At 37.9% G+C, this 24,425-nt stretch overlaps 2 protein-coding genes across 2 annotated transcripts; both read left to right on the top strand.

Moving 5' to 3' along the window:
* The first annotated feature begins 2,814 nt into the window (after positions 1-2,814).
* Positions 2,815-9,665, top strand: LOC102702387 (glutamate receptor 2.8-like). Its single transcript, XM_015838446.2, has 6 exons — positions 2,815-3,076; positions 6,060-6,322; positions 6,392-6,652; positions 7,528-7,840; positions 8,221-8,633; positions 8,830-9,665. The coding sequence occupies exons 1-6, from the start codon at positions 2,815-2,817 to the stop codon at positions 9,319-9,321; spliced, it is 2,004 nt and encodes a 667-aa protein (XP_015693932.2). The 3' UTR covers positions 9,322-9,665.
* Positions 9,666-15,728: 6,063 nt separating this feature from the next.
* On the top strand, positions 15,729-22,398 carry LOC102702108 (glutamate receptor 2.9-like). The gene is made up of 6 exons (XM_040524875.1): positions 15,729-15,843; positions 16,462-17,768; positions 17,914-18,226; positions 18,546-18,856; positions 19,035-19,274; positions 22,186-22,398. Exons 1-6 carry the CDS (start codon positions 15,729-15,731, stop codon positions 22,396-22,398), a joined length of 2,499 nt encoding a protein of 832 aa, XP_040380809.1.
* The last annotated feature ends 2,027 nt before the right edge of the window (positions 22,399-24,425 follow it).

The raw sequence follows: 24,425 nt of genomic DNA, 5'->3' as shown, positions 1-24,425 counted from the left end.
TAAATAGAAAAGTCAACCGTGTTAAATAAAGAAATGGAGGAAGTATACGATCAGGATGTGTTAAAAAAACTACTAATCTTATAGTAGTACCAGCCTACCAGGTGAATGATACCCTTGAAACTTTAGCTGTATTGACCAACAACCAAGATTTTCTTGTATACCTACCTTGGGACACTACAAACTGGTCAGAAAGTCAGAATCAGAACTACTGCATGAACAAGTCTATAGACCTGAACATGGAACTAGACCACAACTGTATAGATTCTGAGAAATTGCACACAAATGTCCAGTGTATGCCAAGTCATGCAGTCAGTCAGTGAGTCGCCTACGAAAACCAAGACTTGATTGTGAAGAAAGGTTTTAGGGAAGACAAGCTGCTGAATTCTGATTTTTCTTGCTATTCTTTGACAGTTCGAATTAATTTGATCAATTAATAATAGACAGAAACAATCAAACTGGGGGAGAGTGATTGAATGAAACATGAGATGTGTGTGAGTGTGACCCATCACTGTCAGATGAGATTGACCAATGAATTAGCTGCTGCAAAGTTTTTGGTGTTTGCTTTATCGTTGACATTTTGATATTTTGAAGGTAAAGAGTTTATTCCTATTGTTCTGCATTCCCAGAAACTTCTCGCTCTCGTTTCTATGCTAATTGCTTCGACCTTTGGATCAGTTTGTCAGCTAGAACAATGATCTATAAGTTTATTTCCTTAAGAAACAATTCATTGGAATTGCTAATTGTTAATGCAAGTACTATATGGCAAGAATATTCGAAATATTCCTCCTACATGCTGCAATTTGGGGGGAAACTCTTCATCTAATAATGGTAATCCTTTCCAAAATATAATTAGCATTTCTGGCTATCCATCATAGCGTAAAATGTTTATTCTCCCTCCTGTTTCATACTATAGACACATTTGCCCCTTTCTTTTTGTAAGATTAATAAATATGGTCAAATTAAATGAGGAATCATTATGATGAGAGAGTAGGTAAATAAATTAAATGAGAGACAATTATGATTGGTTGAGAAGGTTGGTGAAGAAGAAGTATATATTATGAAACAAAATTGAATGCTAGAAGTAACTGTATTTTTATGAGACACTAGATGGAGTACAATTTGAAATACTGTCTTCAATCGACAAATATTACTAATTTCCAGGGACAAATACTAATAATTTACGTCAATATTTTTTCTCATGGGCTGGTACTTCACTTGTTTCTAAATATAAAAAATTGTAGAATTAAAAATTTATACTATAATATAAATATTTTGGTTCTCATCATTTCAATAATTACACAACCAAATGCATAAAAAATCTAAGTAATTCAAAATTTTAAAAATTGACAATTGAAATGACTAAAAGAAAAATCTTTTGATATAACCTCGATACTTACTTAAATAATTTAGCAATATTTATATTTTAGAACACGGTGAGGTAACTTACATTTATAAATTATAACGTAACGTTCTCCTGAAAATGACACATGCCCGATGCTACAAGCCATTGACCAGCGATTAGTATAAATTTAATTAAACATATATTTAGTACGAGAAATTAAGAAATCCATGCTTGTTTAATTCACTACAGTTCACTTCCTTTTCGAATAACATTTTGTTCTGTACTTTCATGAGCTCGCAACATGCATGTCACTGTTCTTTGGGTGTTGTTGAGCAGATTAATTCGATAGAAAAATGTTCAACTCTAGAAGCATTTGTTTAATTTCATCCCGTTCAGCTGTCACACATGCAATGCATAGCATTTTCCCGTACATAATATCTTAGCATAGGCCATCCACTAGTTGCTAGCTTTCATGCAACATTATCTTTTCTTTAACAGATATATAAGATTAGTTGGTACGTTGTTAAATGCAATCTGACTTGATCAAAATTCCCGTTATAAAATCTACTGACGTCACAATCCTTCCCTATGCTATTGAAAATGATCGAACTGATAAACCGTCGCAGCCATAGAACAAGATCCTATTTTGATATTTTAGTCTTTTTTTTCTGAAAACTTATTTTATAAATAGACTTCTAAAAAAACTTATTGCACAAATAAATCATTTTGACCGCACTAATGTCATTGGCTCCGTCATTGTATAGAATGTTGGCGCTGTCCTCCGGCCACGTAACCATGTCATATTGACTTGAAGGACGGCACCGATATCGACTCTAATGACGTTGGCCCGGTCAAAAAGTCCTATTCATACAAGAAGGTTTTTTTAAGGTCTATTTATAAAATAAGTTTCTTAAAAGATTAAAAATATCAAAATTCTATTACGTTACTTTATATACACTCGATCCTACTGCTTCTTTGATGTGATATCATTGGTTTTTATGTTATTTAGAAAATTTATATAATTATTAATTTTGTTATGATTTGATCTTTTACTAAATAAATTTTAAACATGACTTATAATTTTATATATATACGTAAAAATTTTAAATAAGACATGATCAGATATAACTCTAAAAATCAAATAAACCACTAAAAGAACTGTCGATCACTAAGACGTGGGGTCAGATAAACATGGACCCATATATCGATCGGTGACACAGAGTCGATCATATGACTTTAGGTCTAAGCATCTTCGTCCCTCCCTAAGATCAATTCGAAACTGAAAATTTCGACGAAAGTTCGCCACTGCTGTCGTGGCTGATGTTACTATATATACAAATATAAATAATCACAGCTAGCACTGTCAGTGACTCAGTATACGTATATATATATATATCACTGCATCTCCACACAAAAAGCTAGCCATCACGCAAAAGGTGTGAGCAGAATCTGCCGTCGTCGTCGTTGCATGCATGGGGCTCATCAGGCGACGTCGTCTGCTCGTTCTCGTTGCTGCTTCCGCGGCTCTCCTCTCGCTGCTCGCGCTCCGGGATGCGGCAGCGGCGCCGACGGTGAGGGTGGGCGTCGTGGTGGACCTGGCGAGCGACGAGGGGAGGAGGAGCCTCGCCGGCATTTCCATGGCGGTGGACGGCTTCCACCGGCGGCGGCGCCATCCGGTGGAGCTGCGCGTGAGGGACTCGCGTGGGGAGGATGATGCTGCAGCTGCACACGCTGGTACGTACGCATCTCTCCGCTAGCTAGATGCAACAAAGCTCAAAGCTGAAATTTTTCATCGGGACGAAGAAGTTTTGATTTGGCAGTTAAAATTTTCATAATTACTCCCTCTGTTTCATAATATAAGATGTTTGATTTTCTTATTTGTAATGTTTGACCATTTGTCTTATTCAAAAAATTATGAAAATATCATTTATTTTGCTTGTGACTTACTTTATTATAAAAAAACTTTAAGCACGACTTGTCATTTTTTATATTTGTACTAATTTTTTAAATAAGATAAATATTAAATATTGCAACTAAAAAGTCAAACATCTTACGTTATGAAACGGAAGTAGTAGTTTATTTTGTTTTTCTTCATCGTAATCAAAGTCACACTGGAACCTCTATGTTAATTTGTAATATATCACATATATAATCTATATCATTTTTCTTATTTTTTAAATAATTGTTTAGATAATATATAATAGATGAGTGTGCATCTTTGAGGGTGAGTTTAATCACTTCCTGTAATTAAAAGAGCTCCCTTCAGCGACGAACATGTACAATTTGAGATGACACATATTATGGCATTGAATTAACTATGGTTATTCGAATAAAAAATAAACTATACATAGAGTCTGAAGAAATTCCAAAATATTAAGTTCTGGGATGTCGCAATCACGAAGTTTCAGTTGTGTGTAAGTTGAAGATTGTGCCAACGAAAGTTCAAGATTGCGACGTTCTAGCCTTCTAGGGATAAAAGAACCAAACTACCGTTGTACCAGGTCTTTTTTTTTCCTGTCGCAGAAGACTTAGCGATAGAATAGTGCAAGCCGCACATATTTAATCACATCATAGGATCAGTGGCGGAGCCAGAATTTCTTTTCAAACCTAGGGCTTAGTGAGTTGAATTTATATAATTTTATCTTTATCTTCTAGTTTTTGAAGTTTTAAAATGAAATTTTAATACATATTTAGGATCAGGAGTAGGGCTGCAGCCCAAGCTGCCCTACTCCTGTATCCGCCATTGCATAGGATCATTAGGAAATCACCAATCCAGCAGAACCATCGACATCAAATTTAAACTTACATATTTAAAGTTATGTACAGCATATTGATCTGTGCTGTCAATATCTTTTATCTTTTATAACTATCATTTTCGCGTGCACATTCTTGAGCTATCAAATGGTTTGTTTTTTCAAAAAGGTTTATGTAGAAATGTTTCTTTAAAAAATCATACTGGTCCATTTTTCAAGCTTTCTATGTCTAATAGTTATCCCCTCCATGTTTTTATACGACATCGTTAAATTTTGGATCTATGTTCGATCGTTCGTTTTATTCAAAAATTTTATTCAAATATGCAAAATTATAAATCATACATAAAATTTTTATAATAATAAATTAAATTATAATAAAAATAATTAATAATTATATAATTTTTTAGAGCAAATGGTCAAATGTAAACATAAAAGTCAACAACGTCATATAAAAAACATGGAAGAAGTATTATGTTATAGGCTAATACGTTGTTTCGTTTTACATGCTAAGGGAATTTTTTGAAACCCCGAATATGCAAACACAGCCTTAGGGGGGTATAAAATAACTTTTCGGCAAAACTATATATCTTCTGAAGTGTGTTTTCCACGATTTCTTCCAATTTGATACCTCATTTTTAGCATATTTGGACTCCCTCGAGTCGACTTTATTTGACAGTTGGCAGAGCTAGCTTAGGTATAATTATCATATAATCAAACAAAAATGACTATAGGGAGTGCTCTGTAGAGATGAACATATATAACGTGTCTAGATAGTTTGAAGAATGGACATGAATATTCGAATGAATCTAATCATGCAAAAGAACCTTCTATATTCTAAATTGTCATTTTTTTAGAACAATATTCTAAATTGTCATTGTTGGTCGACAGTATATATACTAGTACTCGTGAAACAGGGTTACATAAAGATTGATGTGCCATATGTATCAGCTATATTCCGTTTGAACGATATACTGTCACCAGTATTTATTACCATCATTAAGAAAATACATAGGTATTAAAATTTGCACTCTTAAGGGTTATCAAGATTTAAAACAAAGCGTAAGAGTATCCCTACAACTCATCTATCGTATCTTCTATCTTGAAAATAGAGGATGAAGACTAGAAATTGAGCTCCAACAGAACGACTATACTATCATCTATTTTTAGATGTCATCTATATTAGGAGAGAGAACATTTATATTTGGATTATCTCTCTCCATCCTCCAAATAGATATAAAGGATGTCATATATAGATGATCTAGTGGAGTACATAGGTATTAAAATTTGCACTCTTAAGGGTTATCAAGATTTAAAACAAAGCGTAAGAGTATCCCAACAACTCATCTATCGTATCTTCTATCTTGAAAATAGAGGATGAAGACTAGAAATTAAGCTTCAACAGAACGACTATCTTATCATCTATTTTTAGATGTCATCTATATTAGGAGAGAGAACATTTATATTTGGATTATCTCTCTCCATCCTCCAAATAGATATAAAGGATGTCATATATAGATGATCTAGTGTAGTACAAAGAGATATGAAGGATGAAATTAGTTTAGATGATCATTCAAATGAAAATATGATGACCAAATTTAGATGAGCCGTTGGAGATGCTCTAATATCTTCAGGTGCTCTTTAAATATGGTAAAATTTTCTATTTCTGTTCCTACCGATACTAAAAAATTAGTCCCACCGTATTTTTATTTAATGACATTAGATTTTAGGTTGGTCATTCGTCTTATTTAAAAATTTATATATATAACTAATTATTTTATTTTGATTTGATACTACTACATAAATTTTAAACAAGACTTATATTTTTTTATATTTACACAAAAATATAAATAAGACGATGTCAAATTAAATAAAAAAGAAGAGTATAAAATAGTGTCATAATTTGTATGAACATGTAGTGTATTCCGAATTCTGCATCTAATTACGCGGTTTGTGCGAGCGTGCAGTTGAGGACCTTGTCAACAACGACCAGGCGCAGGCCATCGTCGTCGTAGGTAACCAGCCTCCGACGGCAGCGGATTCGGCTGCGCGCCACCGCGTCCCCGTCCTCACCTTCCTCATCTCCGGCGCTGCTCCGCCGTCGTCACGTCCACCCCACCGACCGCCCGCGCCGTTCTCTCACTCACACGCCAGCTCCTCGCCGGCGCTCGCCGGCATCCTCGCCGCCATATTGACCTCGGCAGCGGGAGGCTCGCCACCCCATGGCGTCGTCCTCCGCCGCAACACCACCGGCGTCGGCGGCGCTCGTCCAAGAACGACTTGCTCTCGTCCTTTCGAGAGAAGAAGCGCCGGCGGCAGGAGGAGATTAGCCGGGAGAGGAAGCTTGCCGGAGGTGATGAGGATCGCCGTGCCGCTGAAGACCGGGTTCCAGGCGTTCGTGAACGTGAAGAGTGATCCGGCGACCAAGAGGCTCAACATCACCGGCTACTGCATCGACGTCTTTGACGCCGCCATGGCGAGGCTGCGGCCTCTCCGGCGGTACGAGTTTCACGTCTTCGATGGCTCCTACGATGATCTCGTGCGCAGCGTGTCTTCAGGGGTGAGCCTAATTAATTACTCCCACAAACTTATTGTTTTGTACTTAATTATGTACTCAAACAAAGACACAAGCTTTACCAAATTATCAAACAAGATAAATTTTACGGTATTAATTTGACAGATAGCAAGAGTATCATTTTTGAAAATAGTTTTTGACACTTCCTACTAGTTATTGGGATGCACCAAATTTTATAATAGAAAAAAATAGTATCAGGTACCTTCTCATCAATGGTAAAATATTGTATCAAATATTTTTTTTATCATATTCTTGGTGTCACTTTGTGGCGTAACATAATGATAGTGGCGATAATATTGCTAAACAAATATTATCAGTAGAGATCACCTTAAAAGTGCTTCTGCTCAGACCCTCAAAGAGCACTAAAAGAAGTATCTAAAAATAAAAGTAGCTTTATTAATTCACAAAAGAAAAAAACACCATTTTTCTTTTACTAGATGCCATGTTTTTGCAGTGTTAACTTGCGGTTACTCTTCGCTGAAAAGTTATAGGGAAGTATCGTAACCTCAGAGACCATAAAAATGTGAGTCAAGAAAAGAGAGAACTACAATAATCATCCATTTCCAAGACATTTTCACCCACGTTTTCAGTTCTGCATGCTTATAAGCCAAAATTTAACTTTTCAAAAGTTAAATTTGAAGCAGATTTTAAGATTTTTTTTACCAAAGTTTATTTCTTAGTATTGGTTTTTAGATCACTAAAAATACATATATAAAAATCTTATTCACAAATTATTTTTCGTTTACAAATATACCGTCACCCCTTTCAACTTTACTGTATCTCTACTATGACTTGAACACTTCTCCTCCTGACATACATACATACATGTTCTGTCCTGTGGGGCATATCTATATCTTCAGAAGTTCAGCGCGGCGGTGGGCGACGTGACGATCACCGGCGAGCGGGAGGGCCTGGTGGAGTTCACGATGCCGTACACGCCGTCGGGGGTGTCGCTGCTGGTGCTGGAGGAGAGCGACGCCAAGCCGATCCAGTGGATATTCGTGAAGCCGCTCACCAACGACCTCTGGTTGGCCGCCGTCGGATTCTTCTTCTACACCGGCTTCGTGGTGTGGGTGATCGAGAGACCCAGGAACCCGGAGTACCAGGGATCGGGCGTCAGGCAGCTCAGCACTGCCTCCTACTTTGCTTTCTCCACCCTCACTTTTTCTCATGGTAATTGTATTTACTACTTCTAAATTGTGGTATGTTGTCAAGATCATAAATTGCTTGTTTGTAATTGCGCATTATAAGAGGTTTACTATGTCCCTTTCAAACTAAACTTATTGCTTTAATATTTATATACTTTCCTAAACATGGTAAATGTACTACTTGTTTATAACATGACTTTTTACAATATTTTAAAAGGTAACAGGATGTTCCATATTTATAGCGTAAAATCTAAGTCACCTTTTAGATTACCTTTCAGTATTATGATGTCAAAATGGTGTGATGAATTTACGCTATAAATTGTGGTACCTTTTCATGATTACAAGAATGCTCATTTGTAGTTGCATTATATGAGGTTTACTTGGGTTCTTTCAATGTGCAAACAGGCCAGATTATCAAGAGCCCTTTATCAAAAATTGTTGTGGTGATATGGTGCTTTGTAGTGCTGATTCTAGTGCAGAGCTACACGGCGAGCTTGTCATCTATGCTGACAGCAAAGAGGCTCCGGCCATCAGTGACAAGCTTGGATCAACTCCTGTCAAATGGTGACTATGTTGGATACCAAAACGGATCATTTGTGGGCTCACTCTTGAAAAAACGAGGGTTCATGCCATCCATGTTAAGGCCATATGGAACGCCAAAGGAGTATGCTGAAGCTCTGAGGAATGGATCCAAGAACGGAGGAGTTTCGGCGATCGTTGATGAAATCCCCTACTTAACTTCTTTCCTCTCTAATCCCCAATACCAGAAAGAATTCCAGATGGTTAATCGGTTCTACAAGACCCCAGGATTTGGCTTTGTAAGCTTCTCAATTCTGTGCACTTTGGTAGATTCAGAGTTCTTCGATTCTTTTCAATCTTTTTCGATTAGTATAACGCGCAAGCTTTTACTTTTCATGTTTTTGAAAAAAAAATAATAGAGATTTTTGTGTTGCTTCCATATAGAAATTCAGCAAATTGGCCTAACTAGCAATCACCATGTTTTGGTATATTCAGGTATTTCCTCTAGGTTCTCCAATAGTGCATGATCTCTCTACAGCCATCTTGAACCTGACTGGAGAGAGTGAAGGCTCCAAAATTGAAGAGAAGTGGTTTGGCTCAAGTGAACACTCCACAGGAGGTGATGCAAACCCAAGCAGCAGCAGCAGCAGCAGCAGCAGTGATTCCAACCCTCTCACACTCCAAAGTTTCTCTGGCCTCTTCATCATCAGTGGCTGCATCTCAGCTCTCATGCTTCTGATAAGCATTGTGAACAGGTTTGTTTGCGCCAGATGCGACAAGGAAGCTCGTGTCCATGATGTGCAGGATGAAGGCCACAGTCTCACTGACAACAGTAATGCACCTGATCAAGCTGTCCAAGATGATGGAAATGATGGATCTCAGCCTGCCCAACCGCTGCAGGGAAGTGTTGGCGATGAACAGCCTCATCCAGTGCACAATGGCACTGTGCCTGAACATCATGTTCAGATAGAACCAAACACTGGCTGATATGTCGGTGTGGTTGTGTACAGAAACCCTTTGAAATTGCAGAAACAGATATCGTTTGGGCCTTGTTTAGGATGCAGGAACTTTTCCTGATTTTTGCAGGGTCTGGATATTTGTATCTGAACTTTTTGCCGTCCAAACAGGGCGTTTGTTTGGTTGGGTATATATAGTTGTGTAGATATTTTAGTGAACGCATTCATCATCTGGAATTGTTTTGTATTGACATTTCGTTTGCGTTGATGTAATATGGTGTAAATGACCAGTTAGTGAGATAAAAACCTGAACCTATGATAAGCTTTGCGACTTGTCAGATGAGATTCCTCAAAGCAGATACAAGTTGGTATGTTGAAGAAATGTTATCTTCTTTTGTTGATCGTTTGAATGGGGTAGGTTTCAGCAGTATCTTTATTTTTTGGACATTGTATAGCTGATTTCTTTTACTACCTTCGTTTCGTATTGAAAGACTTCTTAGACTTGCTTAGATTCATTTATTTATATAATTTATATATATGTCTAGATTTATTATCATCTATATAAACCTAAACAACGTTAGAAAGACTTACATTTTAAAATAGAGGGAGTTATTAACTATACATACATGTGTATTTCTCTTCCTTTTAATGATCTGATTGTAATCTCTCCATATTTGGGCCATATAATGCTCTGTCCATTTCACAGTGCAGGTCTTTTTAACCTTGTATACTTTCATTAACCTTGTATACTTTCATATGAATACTAGTGTATCAAGACGTGTACAAAAAACATATATATTGACCAATTGATGAAAAGTCTTACAATATGAAATTGGGTGTGAGGTGTTTCCCTAATCTCTCATTCACTCTACTTATTATCCACACTACCTAAAAAGGGTTTCTCTAGTCATCTTGTCATGCCCTAAAAATCGTAAAAATAACTAAATAATTAATAACGCGATTTAGGAGTTGGTGTGTGGGGGTGAGACAGAAGGTGGATGATGGGTGTAGGAGGACTACAGGAGGTGAAGACAGTTATATATGCGCAACCGCTAGTTGCTTGCCTTCTCGAGTGGGAGTAGGGTGGGGGCAAATGACAACATCCTTGAGAGGTAGTAGCCTAGTCGGACTGAGGTTAGGACTTAGGATTTTGGTAGCTTTTGGGATTGGGTTGTGTGGCATAGTGGGCTTCTATTGTATTATATGTAATAGTTTGGTTTTTTGGGTTAACTAAGAATGATTGAAGTGACTAGAATTCAGTTCGTACAAACTTGTGACCGATTTTTTCAATCTTGACCTATTTAGTTTTTTTGGTCTAAGTCATTTTATCCAACCCTAGCTATAGCATGAACATTGACAACTACTTGAAAGAGCAACAACCCTGAGTATTTCCAGACGAGGATTTTTCAGCCCACATCAAACTTCCGTGTCCGAACATAGCATCAAATTTTGATATAAAATTAATAGTTAAATCTTTAAATATTTTATCAAATCTTATCATAAACATCAAATAATTATTATCGAAGAACATGTATCTATCATTCATACTTGAGACTCGACTCATCACGTTTGCAGGTTTTTCTCCCCGGACAGAAATTCAGTAATTGGAGTGCAGCTAAAGTCATGCAATTGGTTCATTGTTTTCAACGAAAAGTGTGGAATATTTTCTTCAAGCCGTCTTGTTCTGATCATTCATACCGTTAAAATAGGACAAGATTGATAAATAGCAGAGAGTTAATTTTTCAATATCTTCTTGCCAATTGTCGGAAACTTCTAGTTCGCCTTCATTTTCTCATAACGCCTTGCATTAAAATCTATTTTGTCAGCTACTACCTCTGTCGGTAAATATAAGTATTTTTAGATTGTTTTGAAGATGTTAAGTACGAAGGAAAAACATTTGGTGGATGGCAAGGATGAGATGGTGGTTGGAAATAAGATTGAAATAAATTTGAATAATATATGATCGATGTGATAAGTAGTACTCTAGAAAAATTATATTTATAGATAAATTCTAAATAATTAAAATGTGTATATTTATATACAAAGGGAATAGATTAGAACTAGCTAATAAGCTAATCCATCGGCTCAAGTTATAGCCAATTCTAACATTTAAATTTTATTCTAAAAATATAGCCACAACTCCTACTCTCTTATGTCAACCACTCAAAAATGTGTCTGATTCTTTTTAGATAATAAAAATGTTATGCGTCGCTAGCCTCTGCATGCCGTAAGGCACACAACCAATGTTTTTTAAAGAAATTTTGAAAAAAGAAAAGAGTGATGGAGAGCAGATCCTCAACTACGCTTTCAGATAGTAAAAAACAATTGAAAGGCTAAAAGAATCACCAAGATTATAACAAGTAAACATTTCTAGCATTTAATATATATGTTATGCCCTCCCCCCGTCCCCAAATAATGGAACCAGAGATCATTGACAACCGATTTTAAAAGTCAACAAGAAGCACAATTCTGCAACTAAAATATACTACCTCCGTCCTATAATAACTTTATTTTTCGTTTTTCCATACCCAACGTTTGACCATTCGTCTTATTTAAAAAATTTGTAGAAAAACTTTAAAAAAAATTAGTCATGTATAAAGTATTATTCATGTTTTATCATTTAGTAAAAATATAAATAGAATCGCAAAAAAATTTCAAAAAAAAACGAAGAGTCAAAACATTGTATCAAAAAACTAAAAAACGATCTTATTTCGGAACGAAGGTAACACTAGCTATGAGAGGGGTATAGGTCTAAGAAATGTTATCAAATTGTAATACTATGAACAATATTTTTTTATAAAAGATCTCCTCATATGATTTTTTTTCATATATCAAAAGACAGCTCTATAGGTATGGTCTAAATCAAAACAGTTCTTATTGTATAGGATTGGAAGTATATATTAGCTTAGGGTGTTTTAATATGGGTGGATGATTGTTTGACTTTTTTTATATAAAAAAAGACAAATGACATATTTACAAACAAGAAATAATTTAGGGAAAAAAACATATACGTATTCTCAGTGAACTAAAAGTTAATGCTGAAAATAAACTTCGGTTAAAACCCTAAATTCAATTGAAATTTAAATTTTAGGTTATAAGTATAAACAGAAAATTGTTTAGACGGCCAATCATTCTTAATTTCTAATTGATATGATCGAGAGCCAGGATGCAGAAAATTAGCACAGCACACAAAACTAGCACATCATTCCTTGCAAGTTGCAAGTCACCGCATTGGCAATATACACGACTCTCCTATCTCGAGGATTGAGGTAGCGAGACCACGCCAACCGTACGCGTCACTGCATGTCCAAGTCAGATGATCAAGGGGAATGTACATGAGAGTAGTACTTAATTTAATAGGCACAATTTACTACAGGATATGAAAAAAACGTTTAATTAGCCGGTGGACACCGAAAGAACACGATTTTGCTGTAGGGCACCACAAAAATATGGTAATTAACTTGTAGACACTCCGGTCATTATTTTATTAATTTCGGAGTCAAAAATTTTAAAAATAGCGAGATTGCCCTCGGTGGTCGGTTCGCCGTCACCCTCGTCACAGCTAGGTCGGTGCTACCGCCGTCTGCTCAGTCACCCTGTAGGCTAGGGTCCGGGTATGGTGCGGCGCTGAGACCAACTGGGTCTGGTTCGTCCAAACCCAGTCAGCATAACAGGTTGGCCATCGAGGGCAATCTCGTCATTTTTACTCCGAAATTAATAAAATCATAGGCGGAGTGTCTACCAGCTAATTACCATATTTTTATGGTGTCCTACAGCAAATTCGTAATCTTACGGTGTCACTAGCTAATTACACATTTTTTCGATGCACTGTAGCAAATTTTACCAATTTAATACTACATAGGGATCAAATTGCTAGTTACCAATCTCATATTCCTTCGTTATATATTATAAGACTTTATAACATTGTCTATATTTATATGTGTGCTAATGATCTAGACATATATAAAAATATATATATTAATAGATGAATAAATCTAGATAAATCCAGATAATCTTATACTACAGAACGAAGGACGTACAAAACAAGCACTGAAACACTACAATTTATTTATGGAAAGGGTCAAATAAGGGGAAGCGTTTGCGTGAAAAACGAGAGAATCTGAGTTAGATGTACGAAAGAAAGAACAGTGCCATAGTGTTATTTAATCATCTTCTCACAATGATCATCGCTGATAATTGGCGCTGGTAGTTTTTTTCACGAAGATTATCCATGTAAAATTCACGTCTATTTTCAGAGCATTAATTGAACAGCAATCTATCCACTACCCAGTCGCTGCCGCATGCATGCATTCGGCAGTCTCATCAATTTTGGCGACATGCGTCGAGTTGCTGGCTTGGTTGCGCATGCGTCCAAACCGATCGATCGAGGAGCATGCAGCCGGCGTCCATCCATATAATCTTGCATTAATTCCAAGCCAACCCGGCCGGTTTCCTGAGTAGAAAAAATCAAACCCACAACATACGCTGCTTGCTGCCTGATCAAATTAATTCCACACAGCAATTGCTACGCAATAATCCATGTGTACGTCCCAGGAGCCAGGAGGATTCGTTGCTTCGCTTGCTGTGCAAGGAAACTGTACTCCCTAGCTAGCTCCATCCCAAAACAAGTATTAGCTATATCTAGCATATTCTAGTCCTCACCATGTTCTCCAAATCGTAATGAATCCAAACGCATACATAAAATACATATTCATTGATTCATATATAAATCAAAGTCAGACAAAAACATCTTATAATATAAAACAGAGGGAGCACCAGATTTCACATTTGTGCTAGGGTTCTGCTATTTCATATTAGTGGATTCAAGATTTAATTCACATGGGTAATGAGTTTACCGCAAGGGTTCGGTAAGGGTAACCATCGGTAGGGTTTGATAAATTTGGATTGAATTCAAATTTAGAAAAAAAGATATAGAAAACTTTTAAAAATACCATATGTATATCTAGTTTTTATTGCTATCAAATAAAAAGATGAAAATGATGAAGTTTACTGCATGTTTTGGAGCTCCATCGAAATTGGGAAAAATTGAAAATACAAGAGATATTTAGGATATTAGTGCTACTGTGTTGAAGTGTAAAAAATAGAGCAGAGGTGAATGCTGAGATTTTGGTGTGCTCAAGTTTTGTTGGTACTGTAGTTTAGTCATATAGACTATTTGGCACCAGCTGATTTTATCTACGTGAGGCTCTTTGGCCAATGATGGTTTCTATGCTCCTAGATAAATTCATTGAAGGTGGAAATTGCTAAATATGTTATTTAAATTTATGAGATTTAAATTTTAGCATACAATATATCCGGATTATGATATTAGTTTTCTATCAAGACTCATGTTATTTTTCCCTTTATTTATATCTATTGTAAGCAACATAAAAAGAGTGTGTGGTGATCCACTTTTATTCCCCACGTACGTTTCAGTCATATTCTCAGAGTAATCATTGTCAATTGGCATCTATAGCTAGTCTTCCTGCAGGAGTTTTCTAGATAAATTTCTGTGTCTATTATACATCTATTTTCCTAACATCAATTTCTGGCAACGTCAACGACGGTTTAAAAATCAATGTAAAAGGAACTCAAAAGAAGTCATAGGGGATGACAGTGACTGACTGATCGAACACTGAAATGCAGGTGCTTCATATTAATTAATTACTTGGTCGTTTCAGATTTCAACTCTCATCTCTACATTCATTTATATAATATAGAAAAATAATTAAATTTCCACACGTACGGTATATATCCTCCAAAATTTTTTGCATGCTCCCACGAAAGTACGCATGAATGCAGAAATGTATCAACGAATTAATTAATTGTAAGTAGCTGCAGACTTTGAGCCACTGTCGTCAAGTGGTACTGCTTCGATCTAGAACGTACAAAAATTAACCTGCAGGTCAAACCACTTGGATATATTAGGGTTACTTAATTTGCTCATTCTGCTAACAACTTGGATATGCATGCATGAACACGTCAACTCTGTACAAGACGCTGAGCCCCCATCGATCTCGCCGCGTATACTTGTACATGTGTATAGTAATTTTACCTAGCTAGCTACGTGAATGCATGCATATGCGTCGTTGCAGAGAGAGAACGAGATGCCTATAAATACGTACGTACGTATGCTGTTCCTAAACCTAGACAAGTTTATACGGTAGCTTGAGCATCATATCATATCCTGATCAGCTAGCAGCTTACACAGCGCGTGGTCTGCTGCATGCAGTGGATATATCGAGCTGCCGATCGATAATGGCTGCCGCCATGACACACACCACATTCACCAGCTGGTTGATGATTACTCTGCTGCTCATCATTTGCCCCACGTCGTCGTCGTCGTCGTCTCCGTCTCCGGCGGCGGCGGCGGTGAGGGTCGGCGTGGTGCTGGACCTGCGGAGCGACGCGGGGAGGAAGAGCCGCACCTGCATCGAGATGGCGTTGGAGGATTTCTACATGAAGCATCCGAGCTCTGCCACACGGGTGCAGCTCCATGTTAGGGATTCCCATGGCGATGACGACGATCCTACCGTGGCGGCAGCACACGCCGGTAAGTTAAATATATGAGCTTTTTTATCATACTTGAAAAAGTATCTTAAGGTACCATACTTTTGAGTGTAAAAAAGCGTGGTACCTTTAGATACATTGTATCTTAAGATATCAAAAATTCATATTAAATTCTTGGTATCTTAAGATAATTTTTAAGTACGGTAAAAAAACCCTAAATTTATATGTTTCTAGCTAGCAAGTTTTCTCAGAGTTATATACAATTGGGGCAACTACGTACTTAATTACTCAACCTACGTTTTAATTACTTTGATTATTTATGAAATCCTCATATCAGATTTAGGGCATTTTTATGGCACCTTCTAGTATGAAAGGTTAGTATAGTAAAATTTAAATCTAAACATATATTTTTATAAGTATATTAAAAATTTTATTTGAAACGTTGATAAGATATATTTAGCAATTCATCTAAGAGTAATTTTACCATTCTTGAGAAAGTACTAGGAGGTACCATTTTTTCTATGTAAATTTTGGTATCAGAAGATACCAAATTTTACACTAAATTTTGGTAACTCTCAGTACTTAATCAAAGACTGTAAAATTGCTTTTCACCTAATCATATTACATGTATGAACTATGGGAAATTTTTATATGTGTGCAGCTGAGGACCTGATCAAGAATGTGCAAGTTGAAGCCATTATCGTGGCACCTCAGACATTAACCGAAGCAGATTTTCTGGCACACCTAGGCAACCATAAGCACATTCCAATCCTGTCCTTGTCGGGCATTTCTCCAGCATCATCAGGCGAGCAACCACACAAAATAATGCCTTACTTCGTGCAAGCTGCAGCAAATGACTTGCTCCAAGCTAAGCCAATCGCCAGCATCGCCATGTCTTTCTCATGGCGCCAGGTCATCCTGGTGTGCGAGGACTCGCCGCATGGCGCTGCCATTTTCCCAAAACTCGCCCATGAACTGGACGGCATGGAGACACAGATCTCTGATGTTGTGTTTGTGCCAGTCGATGCCACTGAAGATCGTGTTCACGAAGTGATGCGTCGCCTGAAGCGTATGGAGACGCGGGTGTTCATCGTGCACATGAGGTCAAGCATGGCTGCTCGCTTCTTCGCCATGGCCAATGATCTTGGCATGATGTCTCAGGGCTATGCCTGGATTGTCACCTCTACTATTGGGAATGCGGTGGACAGCCTCAGATCTGATCATGCCATCAATTCCATGGAAGGGGTTCTCACTCTCCGACCATCCGTGAATGAAACAGACCATGTCAAGAGATTTTTTGCAAGGTTCCAGCGAAAGATGATCAGCTCATATTCTGACCATTCCCATTTGCACGATGAACCGAGCATGCAGTTGTTGTGGGCATACGACACGGCATGGGCCATTGCTACTGCAGCCGAGACAGCTAGACTAGCAAGCTTTGCTACTGGCCTGGCACAAGATGAGCTACCAATCACCGGCAAGACGCTTCTTGATTCAGTTCTCAAGACAACATTTGATGGTTTGGCAGGAAAGTTTAGCCTGGATTACAACAATGGGTATCAGCAACAACAGTTGCGATATGATATTCTGAATGTGATCGGCAGGGGTACAAGAACAGTCGGCACCTGGATGCAAGATGAGCATCCAATCAGCTACTATGATCGCCGTGCAGATGCAAAGTGGCTTAAGATAATCATCTGGCCCGGTGATACAACCAATGTTCCAAAAGGGTGGGAGGTTTCACCAAGTGGAAAGAGTCTTGTTATCGCTGTTCCAAGGAAAAATGGGTTCAGACAGTTCGTGAACGTCGCTGGCAATACAACAGCTAGTAGTGCTAACATCACAGGATACTGTATTGATTTGTTTCACAGGGTCATGCAGGAATTGAAGTATGAAGGGGGCTACGAGTATGTGACAGACAATCGTTCTGAAGATTACAACCATCTCGTCGAGAGGGTGCATAGAAAGGTCAGTTAATTGATGGACATAAATAATATTGGGATAGAATATCTGAATTGTACAGTTTATATACTTAGGAGACCAAATTTAATTTATTTAAACTGTCCATTGTGCATTAACTAATCAAAAGGGCTAATATCATGTTTAAATGCAGGAAGTTGATGTGCTTGTTGGTGACATAACAATCACAGCGAAAAGGATGGAGAACGTTACGTTCACCGTGCCATTCACTGAGTTAGGATGGACAATGATGGTGATGGCTAAGAAGGACACACGCAAGAGCATGTGGATCTTTCCGAAGCCATTCACCGGGACCCTCTGGCTTGTAACCATTGCTTTGTTCCTCTTCATCGGCTTTGTTGTGTGGGTATTGGAGCACCGAATCAACCCTAGATTTCGTGGCACGCCATCGGAGCAGCTTGGCACTACCTTCTACTTCATCTTCTCAACCATGGTTTTCTCCCATAGTACGTGTATTAGTATATGTTTTAACTATGAGAAAATTTGTGATTCTTGATAAAGCAATTAAAGGCACCAAATTTTTTAGTTTAAAATTATAGTACCTCTAAATACTATTTTTTTACAATAGATAATATGGTAACTTCAGGTATCTCGACCTGGATGGTAAGAAAACTATTTTACTATATCTTGCTAGTTTACATCGATTGACATGAATCTTGTTCAAAATTGTGTTTTTTTAGGGGAGAAGCTACAAAGTAACATGTCAAGAATAGTAGTGATCGTATGGGTGTTTTTTTGTGTTGGTTTTGACAACGAACTACACAGCGAGCCTGACATCAATGTCGACGGTGCAGCAACTACGACCTGCAGTGACTGATGTCGAAGAACTCATAAGGGGTGGGGACCCTGTGGGGTATCACGAGAGCTCCTTCGTCAAGGACTCGCTAATTAAGATGGGTTTCAAACAGTCAAACTTGCGTCATCTTGGCACGGTGGAACAATATAACCAAGCCCTGTCAGATGGAAGTGTCAAAGCCATCTTCGACGAAATCCCATATCTGAAGCTCTTCCGGTCACATTTCCCCAACAAATACACCATGGCTGGCCCAGTATACAAGAGCGGTGGATTTGCATTTGTAGGTTACCTACATCTCCCTGACATGAAAATTCTACCTCCGTCCTCAAATACAAGGGACTCGAGGGATGAATCTAGACAAATGCTTGTCTAGATTCATCCTTTGAATCCCTTACGTTATATGATATGATCAAGTTTGTATTTGTGTTCATTTTTAATATGTCGATGTATTTCTTCAGGTTTTTCCACAAGGTTCCCTGCTAGGGAGGCGTGTCTCGGAGGCCCTGATGGCGATGATGGAGTCACCCAGTACCCCAAGAAACACATTAATTCCATTTCCTGTTAACACAACCGACGATGTTGGTTCACCTAGACTCGACACCAGTGATTTCTCTGGGCTTATCATCATCGTCATGACAGTGTCAAGTCTGATGCTACTTACCTGGTTTGCAACATTTTTCTATAAGGAGTTCAGTAAGGTAAGGGCTGCATGCAGTTCTTGGAGAAGCTGGATGGGTGCGCGCTTTTTGTCGACAATTCTCAGCTCCAGAGATTTGAACTCCCACAATTTTGAGGTGCAACAGCAGAATGAGATCATGATGAATGACATAGAGCAAGCAAATCAGGTGGTAGAAGGAGATTGAGATCACGAAGCAGCCAAGGATAACAGGCAGCTTGACTGTCCCTTGGATAGAAGTGGAGTAAAAGAATATAAATAACTAGCCAGAGGCCCGCAAAATGTTGCTATGGGACACCCATACTCCATTATAGGATATTTAATTATTTATCACTCTTATATTCAGTATTTAACATTTGTATATATGACATGTGGATCCAGTATCAGTAGCAGTGACAAATAATTAAATGCCCCATACATTGTACTACATTCGTTACAAAATATAAATATTTCAAGAATTTAAATTCTGCACCACAATATAGTCATTCTTGCGCCATTTTTTGTGATTCACTTTATTTCAATTATTTACAAAACAATCAGGTGCTTGAAAAGGAATTAAACAATTCAAACTTTAAAAATTGACAGCTAAAATGAATAAAAGAGAATAATGACATAACCTTACTATTTAAACAACCTAGAAATGGTTATATTTTAGAACATATACAATACATTACGAATGATGACAACGTACCAGAATCGCAAATTTTTGACAATAGAAAAGGCAAGGGAATTATTTCAACCATACTTCATGTAACTGGACCTAAGTTACTGCTCCATCCATAAGCATTAATTGTACTATTTTTGCAACCATTGTTAGCTGGAAATGATTTCTAAAATTATTGATTGCTATTCAGTAGGATGGTCAGGTAGGAGAATTGCATAGTAGGATAAAAGAATAAGGAGGGAAACAAATGAAATGAATAGATTCCTAGTGCAACATGTATCTGGATTGCAAAGCCATGTAAAATGTAGATTAATATATGAAAAAAAAACCATTTTCACTTGCCAATGTACGTAGAAAATTAGAAATAGCTCAGTACCATGTCAATGGCTTGTTCAATGAAATTAGAAGAGCATCACCATTTAAAAAGCTCCAGATTTGTAATACGACAGATGTGGTAAAGATAGAGAACATAACAGCAACGTAATTAAACGAATCAAACCAAATAGCCAAGGAGCTAGAATGGAAGGGTGCCTAATTTGGATCGGTTCCTCCGCAGTGAAAGACATGGTATCTTTGTCGCTGACATGTGGGCCTAGGGTTTGTTGGGCCCACCTATCAGTGAAAAAGGCACGATGTCTTTGACTGCAAGGGATCTCAATCCGTCTAATTTGTGCTTACTTTTCAAGACAGAAGCAAAGGCAGGGGACTAAAAGTTTTCCTCTGAGTAATTTCTAGCGACAATCCAACATTGATATAGCTAACATGTTTCCTCTAACTTTATGAGATAAGCACCAACAATGTTATTATGTTAAACTTGAAAACAAATATGGTAGCTAACATGTTTCTTCTAAAATATCTACATAGACAATGATCAATCAATATCATGCAAGTGCAAAAACAATATAATTATTTGTACATATTTCAGCATGTACCGCGAATTCATAGGGAATAAAAATAATTAAACTAGCACAGCGTTCCAACTAAAATATGGTTCATGGCACAGTGCAGCCAAAGTTAATCCATATTGTAGGATTTGGATATAATGCAGTAGTAAAAGTTTTCAGATTTCACTTTGACAAAAACACCTTGGTGATTTTGATTGCTGGAGAAAATGCTGTCCAAACATTGGTTGGAGGTGCATGATTGATCCGACAGAATTTGTATCCATTCATATTTGCTGACAACATTATTCTGAACACTTTTTTGAGCCTGCGTAGCATAAACTAAAATGGTGAATAAAAGATCCCACGGCTGAAGATATACTTGTAAGTTAAAAGGTTGTGAGCGGATAAAGAGATTAAAACAGCCAAATAAAGAAAGGACAAAATCATTTTTTAAATAAAAAAGAAGACGGCAATGGCTTGCTAGCAATGGCGGCGACATTTGAGAGGCACGGCGCGGACGTACATGAGCATGGATCGACCTGCAGATGATTTAGGATCAATTCCAGTTCAATAAAAAATCTAAGTATCATCATAAAGTAAAATTTAGCTTATTTAGATAAACTAGAGTCAACTCTAAAATACGCATGTGTCAACCCAGAGTCATCCGCTATATACATGTGGGCAACCGAGCCGGCCATCCCAGCGGTGTAGGCGAAGGCGTGAAGCTAGGGGAGCCGGCGTTCATCCACCGATCGCGAAGGCGGCGGCGAGCACTTTCAGCCCTCTCAGGTTGCCTTCTCCGATCCGTTTCTCGCGTGCTTCTCCGGCCGGCTAGCTGCATGCTGCATGCAGCCATGGCAGGAATCGATCGACCTCAACGTGCCTGCAAAGAAGGTGGAAGAGGGAATGCAGTAGCCTAGGCAGTGGGGAGGCTCGGGATCGGCCGGCCTGCCTGTAGCCAGCGCAACCCGGTGCGCGGCGGTGCATGACCTGGTGGTGCGCGGGAGGCGGATTTCAAGTTTGGGGTGATTATCAAAAGGCCAAATAGTATATTTACAGATGAAAAAATAATTTATAAATAAAACTTTTATATATGTATTCTTGGCGACATAAAACTAATGCTAAAAAATAGAGTCGGTTTAAAAAAATCTCAAAATCAACTTTAAACTTAAGGTTTAAAAATTCAAATTTTAGCGTATAAGTATAAGCGAAAAGATCGGGTGGTCGTGTTGACGCGTGGGGAGGTGTCGTGAGATAGTGCCGCACCGAGGAGTGAGCAAGGCTGTTGAGAAGGAGGACGTCAAGGTCAAGTACATATGGGGCTGCACGCTGTACCACTTGGACGACCTGCCTTTCCGGCTCAATGACATGCCGTCCAACTACAGCGGAAGGTTGTTGAGAAGGAGGACGTCAAGGTCAAGTACATATGGGGCTGCACGCTGTACCACTTGGACAACCTGCCTTTTCGGCTCAATGACATGCCGTCCAACTACAGCGGGTTCAAGGAAGCAATGAAGAGTTTCAATGTCAGTATGTTTCTCCTTGATGTGCCAAAGGAGGTCAAGTGCATTCCTACGAAGAATGCGCTTGTCTGGTGACATGTTCACACTTGCCGATCTCGGTCCTGCCATACCACCGGCTATGGCATCGGGCGATACAGTTTTTCTCCTCATTTTCGCGGGGGTGGGGGGGGCATCGGGGCACTTCAAGGCCAAGGACCGGTCGGGCTCTAGTCAAGGATCGAATCCCCCAGGTACCTATTTCGGGGTTAGGGTCGGAGAAGAGTTGTTTTTATCTAACATGACTCCAACCCATCCTGTTGTCAACCCTATGTACAAAACCTATGGGCACATTTGGTTTAAAGAAAATTTAAATCATGTGAATAGGAAAAGTCTGAATTGGAATGCATGCTCACATCAATCCATAGCATTTTTTTCAAGAGGTTTCGATCGATGAAAATTTTCTTATATTTCCTCTTTGCAACTTGTAGGAAAGAAAAATTTTATGTGCTTTTCATATACATCATTTATTTAAATGCTATATATTATTTTGGCAAACCGAATTATTTTCATAGGAATCCAATTTATTTAGGCAAAATTTGCTACAAGGCATCGAAAAAACGCGTAATTAGTCAGTGGACACCGTAAGATCACGAATTTACTACAGGGCACCACAAAAATATGGTAATTTGCTAGTAGACACTTCGTCCATTATATTATTAATTTTAGAGTAAAAATGACGAGATTGCCCTCGGTGGCAAACCTGTTGTGCCAACTAGGTCCGGTCAAACCAGACTCAGTCGGTCTCGACACCATACCACACCAGAACCTAGCCTACAGGGCGATTGAGCAGACGACGGCGGCGGCGACCCAGCTACGGCGAGGGCGGTGGTGAACCGACCACCGAGGGCAATCTTGTCATTTTTCAAATTTTTCACTTCGAAATTAATAAAATAATGGCCGGAGTGTCTAGCAGCTAATTACCATATTTTTATGGTGCCCTACAGCAAAATTGTGATCTTCGAGTGTCCACCAGCTAATTACACGTTTTTTTGATGCCCTATAGCAAATTTTGCCATTTATTTATATATTTTCCAAAACGAATAGGCTCTAAGTGTCATTCGTTTTGAAAAAAAAAGTAGGAACTTTGAAGAAATTAAACTATTTCCTATACAAATCTACTAAAATTCATTTGTTTCAAAAGAGCCTTACAAAGATAATGATCAAATGATTCTCTATTCTAAATTCTAGCACTTATATTATAAAAATAGCCACTAAATAGTACTCATATGACTTGTCATGTTATCGGAATGACTGAGCTTGTCTCCTTAATAGCCAAATCTGGCAAGCCTGTCTCCCAACAAACTAGATGGCTATGCATGAGTCCCACATGGATGTGCCTAAATTTTTCAGAGAAATAATGAGAGTGGATATGGAGAATGGATATGAAGTGAGTTTTTAAAATTTAGACAATGGTAACTGGCCTTTAGAATTTGAACAGTGAGGTTTTTAGAGTGCACATCAATTTAGGGACAAAATCTTTTCATATAAATGACTAAATTAAATATTTTAAAAGATAAATTTTAGCCTTGCTTGGAGATGTTCTTACTAAGATCATTGGACATGAAATGGACCGATCTTTCATACTCCATCCCATTCTATAATTCTTGCCCTACAAAGAGTCAAAGACACAACTTTAAAAACTATTTTTGACCACCATTTTCTTTTAAAATATGTATAAAAATATCAATAACCATATATTTCATTAAAATATAATTCCAAATTAATCTATACATATAGTTACATGTCTTCTAAAGTAAATATTTTAAAAGTGATTCATAGTCAAGTATTTAAAGTTTGAATTTACTATGATTCAAACCACGTGTACTACCTCTAACAAAAAAGACTTTAAAATACCTACTACATATACATATTTGTATCATTCACATATATAGGATTTAACGGTATATATTTTCTGTTGGCTGAAAGCAGAAACAGATATGAATGTGTTTGTGTACTTTAGACGCGAAGGAATTAACTACACCCGGTCTAATTTTCATATATATTATTGTGTGTGTTAAAGACGGTAGTATTATTTACTTTTAAAACCCTAATACACTTGCCCC

The sequence above is a fragment of the Oryza brachyantha genome, chromosome 6 (genome assembly GCF_000231095.2).
Source record: "Oryza brachyantha chromosome 6, ObraRS2, whole genome shotgun sequence".
Lineage (NCBI taxonomy): Eukaryota > Viridiplantae > Streptophyta > Magnoliopsida > Poales > Poaceae > Oryza > Oryza brachyantha.
The sequence above is the reverse complement of the archived record's forward strand: the minus strand, read 5'-3'. Positions and strand labels throughout refer to the sequence as shown.